General features: G+C 62.4%; 1 protein-coding gene across 1 annotated transcript in view; it reads right to left on the bottom strand.

The window, feature by feature from the left end:
* The window catches only part of BRSK2 (BR serine/threonine kinase 2), a 29,350-nt gene extending 24,569 nt beyond the window's left edge, over nt 1-4,781 (bottom strand). The window contains 3 exon segments of the mRNA XM_014583071.1: nt 2,030-2,115; nt 3,896-4,102; nt 4,764-4,781. Coding sequence (XP_014438557.1) covers nt 2,030-2,115; nt 3,896-4,102; nt 4,764-4,781 — 311 coding nt within the window.
* Between the last annotated feature and the right edge of the window lie 457 nt (nt 4,782-5,238).

Genomic DNA, 5,238 nt, shown 5'->3' with positions numbered 1-5,238 from the left:
ACGAGCAGCCTGAATGGAGCCGAGGGAAGGGCCATCAGGCACTGAGGGAGAGCCCGGGCAGGGGGCCCAGGGGCAGCCGAGCACGGGGCCAGGCTCAGCACAGGCCGAATGCTGCCCGCCAGATGCTGCCCCTGTGAGGGTCAGGTGCTTCCTGGAAGCAGACACCAACCCCCAGTGTCTCCTGAGAAACTCCTGGGGGCCCTGGGCCAGCTAGCCTGTCCTCCTCCTCCTAGACTCCCTCCTGTCCCTGGCCGCCCTCTGCCTGCACTGTGGTCCCACCAGGCCCCTCTCCCAAACCCCTCCACTCTGGGGCTGGCTCCCCAGGGCTCTACCATGACCCTCACTGTCCACCTACAAGTGCTACCACAGGGTCCAGTGCTTGGCACCAGTCTCCACATGTGGCTTGACGGCAGGCCAGGCCCCAGCCCGTCCTGACACTGCCAGCTGGGATGGGCTAGGGCAGCTCCTCCTCTCCCCATCCCTGCCTGTCAGGCCATCACGGGCCAGGAGCAGGCAGTGTCCCCACTGTGTCCCCTTGCCAAGGCTGGGCACGGGTCTTGCTCACAGTAGTCCCCACCACCCTGTCCCCAGCCTTGTGGCTGTTCCTTCATTTTCCTCTCTCTGGTCACTTGGAGTTGACAGTCTGGGCTATGCTGTCCCCACCTCCTGTCAGAGGTGAAGAGACGAAGGCTCCGACAGTGCCAGTGGCTGGCTGGGGCTGGAGGGGAGTAGCTCAGCAGAACCCTCCGCAGGCGTGGCCTAGCCTCCCTGGACGGGGCAGCTCTCGAGACCCGCTTCCTGTCCTCGTGCCCACTGCCCGTGGCAGGCAGAAGGCAGCAAGCTACGGCTTGGACATTGCCTGCCAGTTCAAGATGGCCGCCCTGAACCTGGGGCCCCTGTTTGTGGCCAGTGGCAGCCAGGGCAGGGCTTGGGTGGAGGCCTCCAGGGTCTTAGGCAGAAGCCCTGACAGTGCCCCCTGCACCCCGCCCACGATGCTCATGTCCCTGTTGAAAGTGCCTTAGAGCTGTACAAAGGGGACTCTGGCCCAAGGGCACACACAGTAGTGGCTGCCCGCTCCCCTGACCCCAGTGGCCCTGTGAGTGACCACCTCCACTCCCAGGTGAGCCCACCAAGGCCAGATTTGGGGCCACCTAGCAACCAGGGGGAGCTAGGATTCCCACTCAAGTCTGTCCTGCTGGCCTGGACTGGCTCTGGTAGTGACAGGGGACAGTCACATTCAGCAGCAGGAGTCCAACCTGGGGTGGGGTGACAACCTGGTGACTGGGTGACCAGGTGACAATGCAGGTGGCTGACCCAGGAGTGCAGCCGAGGGAAGGGCTGCCAGGGCACTGAGAGAGAGCCTGGTCAGAAGGCCCAGGAGCAGCTGAGTACAGGGCCAGGTTCAGCACAGGCCAAATGCTGCCCACCAGATGCTGCCCCGGTGAGAGTCAGGCACTGCCTGGAAGCAGACGCCACCCCCAGGGTCTCCTGAGAAACTCCCCGGGGTCCTGGGCCGGCTAGCCTGTCCTCCTCCTCCTGGACTACCTCCCGTCCCTGCCCACCCCTCCGCCTGGGCTCTGGTCCAGGGTCCAAAGCCCCTGAGGGAGCCTTGGGGTAGAGGGTGCAGCTTGGTGGGAGTCGGGAGGGGCCACGGACCCCGCAGAGGAGCCATGAGCCTCTGAGGGACAACTGGGAAAACCGCCCCTGCCTCTGCTCCTTGAGCCCCAGCCCCCTCTTTCGGGGAGCCCTGTTCGCTCTTGCTGACCTCAAGCTGACTCTGGGAGTCCCCAAGAGGGCAGGCTGTGGGTACAGTCAAGGAGCAGTGACTGCCATGGCCTGGGCTGCCCTCTCTTGGTCCCGGCACACCTGCCAGCACTCCCCAGACATGCACTCGCTGCAGGAGCAGAGGAGCCCCGGCTGCGGGCATGCGCAGGTACCCCGGACTGCAGCCCCTGAGCTCCCAGCCAGCCCCGCCCCGCTGCAGCCCCATCTCTGGCCACCCCATCTCTCTAGACCCAGCAATACCTACAAATATTTTTTGTTTTCATAAACGTCGTGCAGCTTTAGAACGTGCGGGTGCTCTATGAGCTTCAGGATGGCGATCTCCCGCTCCACCTAGGGACAGCAGAGCGTGACTCAGCACGTGTACGGACAGGCACGCAGCCACTGGGCACCCCGTGTGCAGTCAGCCTCTGTGGGGGCAGAGGAAGGCGCAGCCTGCCCGCCCTGTGGGAGCCTCGGCTGGAGAGGAGGCTGAGAGACGAGGGCTGGACGGCTCTGTAGGAGCCGGGGACCATGGAATGGAGCTAAGTGGGGTGGCCCCAGAGCTGCCACTCTCATCTGAGCCTCGGGTTTTGCAATGTGGTGTCTGGAGACTTGGGAGAGTTGGTCTCTGAGACTGCCAGCCGCAGAGCCCAGTGCTGTCCCTTGTGCCAGCTGGCCCCGGACAGTCAGCTGTGTCCTGGGTGTCCTTCCTCTCTGTGGGGAGCCCAGACAGGGGCCTGGGCTGGGGGGGTGAGTGTGGCATGCCAATGTGCATGCATGCATGTGTGCACGAGGGTCGCATGTGCACACGTGTGTGGAGTATGCAGACTGTGGCAGGAGGATGTGTCCCCCAGCTGTCATGGTGCCCATCAGGAGGGTGGAGCTGCCCCGGAAAGGCAGAGCAGACACTAGATGGAGGATGTCCCAGTAATGCCTCCAAACGAGGGCAGCGGTCTACCTGGGGCTCTGTGTGGCATGCACAGAGACATCCCCCTTCAGTGCACGATGCTCACAGGGACATGGGCCCGGGGGCAGCATGAGGCTTGGAGCTGGGGTCGGTCGGTTTCTGATGGTGTCAGTTTGGCAGGCTGGCCACCATGTCCCAAGCCCCTCCCTCCCATCTGCAGGGATGTCCCTTCTCCTATATCTCAGTTCCCCCCTTTCTACTGGGCCCCACTTGAGGCATCCCTAACTCAGTGCAAAGCCCTATCTGACCTTGCCCATGTCCCTCCTCCAGGGCCTAAGCTCTTTCCCGAGGCAGGCTCAGAATCTGCCAGCCCGCCCCTGAAACCAAAACCCTACCCTGTCCAAGCTACAGCCACCTCCCCAAGAGCCCCTCCCACTCATCCCTCCAGTCCCAGGCTTCCCAGACTCAGCCCACTCACCCATGCCTGCCCCAGCAGCCAGAGGGTCCTTAAAAAGGTTTCTGGCTCTCACCTGTCAACAACCACCAGTCTCCCTGTCTCAGCTGCTACTGCCAGGGCTGCTGCTCCCCCAGCCTGAGAGGGCCCTCCATCACATCCCATCTGCCCCTGCTTCTGGCTCCTCCCTCCCAGGGCCAGAGTGGATGAGGCCAGCTCTGACCCCTCCCAGCCCCTGCTCAGAGGTCAGTCACCGTCCTGGAGGGATGAACGCACCAATGAAGGAGAATATCCAAGTCGCTCAGACCCTGGGGGCAAGGGGTTCAAGGCAGCTGGGAATTCCCCCCACCCAAGGTTTGAATGGGAACCAAAGAGCCGGGGCTGCCTCTAACCCAGAGTGAGGGTTCCTGGCACCAAAGGCCTTGGCTGGGAGACTCTTCCATCCATGTAGAGTCTGCCGAGCCTGAACGGTGGCCAGACTCCACACACGAGGCCACCTGAGGCAGGCCCCAAGAAGAGGGGGCCTGGCCCTGGCGGGGAGGGGCACCTTAGAGATGGGGTACCCTCTTCATTCTAACTACAGATCCAGGGTCCAGCAGTGCACACCCAGGACAGCACCCAGACTGCCCAGCCATGGGCCTGTTCCCAGGCCACAGTGTGCCAGCCCCTCTGTGTCCCAGCAGGAGCAGGAAGAGCCTACAGGGCTCAGCTTGGGAACGTGCGGGAGGCCCCCAGCCCCTCTGCCTGCCCTGTGGGACCTCCCTGCTCACCTTCATCAGCACAGACTCGCTGAGCTTCTCACGGTTGACGATTTTGATGGCAACCTTCTGGCAGGTGACACAGTGAATGCCCAGCTTCACGAGTCCTGCAGGAGAGAGGACGGTGCAGCTCAGACCCCTCCCAGGCCACACCACGTCAAGGACCCTGGAGGCTCTGGGGCTGTACACCCACGCTTTGCTGCAGAGCTTCCCCAGGTCCTGGCCAGAGGAGCCCCATCCACCCCCAACCAAGGCCACCACTCAGAGTCTGAACCCTGCCCCCTCCTGCCCAGTCAGTGGACCCCTTGGTCACTGCCACTGCCACCCCACTGCATGCTGTCCAGAGCAGCTCCATGGCTGGTCACCCCGCACCCCCAAAGTCACATTCTTCCTCCACAATCCCCGTTCTTTGACCTCTCTGAACTCTTGCTCTCCTGGCCCGGGCCACCCAGAGCCCCCCTCAAGCCTTCAGCTAGCCCTGGCTATAAGAACTGAGGTGTCCTCTCTCTAGGCCACTCCTGGCCCTGCTCTGCCTGGCGTATTCCCATGTTGAGACCCTCACCCACAGGCCTCTGAGGGACATCCTTCTAAACTCTGGCTGCAATTTCACCCCTAAACACTGGGACATGCTCGAGGCCACTGCCTGGACAGCATTCCCCCCAGCCCGCCCCCAGTCACACCTGAAGAACAGAGAACTCTGCTGCGACCCCCTCGTCACACGGTGACCCAGGATACCCAGGTCCCCCTTCCCGGGCCCCGCTGCCATAGCCCCTGCCCCTGCCCCTGCCCAGGCTCGCCAAGAGTACTCGCATGCCGGCCCGGCGGGTCATCCCATGGGTGGATACAGGCAGACTCAGAGCCGGCTGGGGCTCCCGCTCACCTTCACTGGTGCAAACATCCCAGATGTGCACTCTGGGAAATGGATGCTCACTGCCAGGAGTCGCTTCTGATCTCAGAAAACCGCCCCTTGTTCTGTGACCTTGATTGTGCCCCTGAGTGCTTTCCAGTTACTGACTGCCTGGGCTTGCTCTATTCACTTTCACACGATCACACGCGTGTGTACGTGTGTGCATTTTCCTACTGATCCTCAAGAGTCTTTAGACATTCTTTTTTGGGGGGGAGAGGTTTTTGCTATAGGGCGCATACGCTCGCCAGAAAGACAGAGACAGAGAGACAGAAAGCGAGAAGTCACTCCCCAGGGTTTATGGCCACACCACAATCCCTTCTCCATTCTCCTCTTGGGATCTTGGGCACACACACACACACACACACACACACGTACCCAGCGTGAGTTTAAGCCACCGGGTTCAGGACTCGAACTGCGGTTGACTACATGGGAGTCCTGTGACACAGCC

Source organism: Tupaia chinensis, unplaced genomic scaffold (genome assembly GCF_000334495.1).
Source record: "Tupaia chinensis unplaced genomic scaffold, TupChi_1.0 Scaffold144019_1, whole genome shotgun sequence".
Taxonomy (NCBI): Eukaryota; Metazoa; Chordata; class Mammalia; order Scandentia; family Tupaiidae; genus Tupaia; species Tupaia belangeri.
This window is presented reverse-complemented; position numbering and strand designations above follow the sequence as displayed.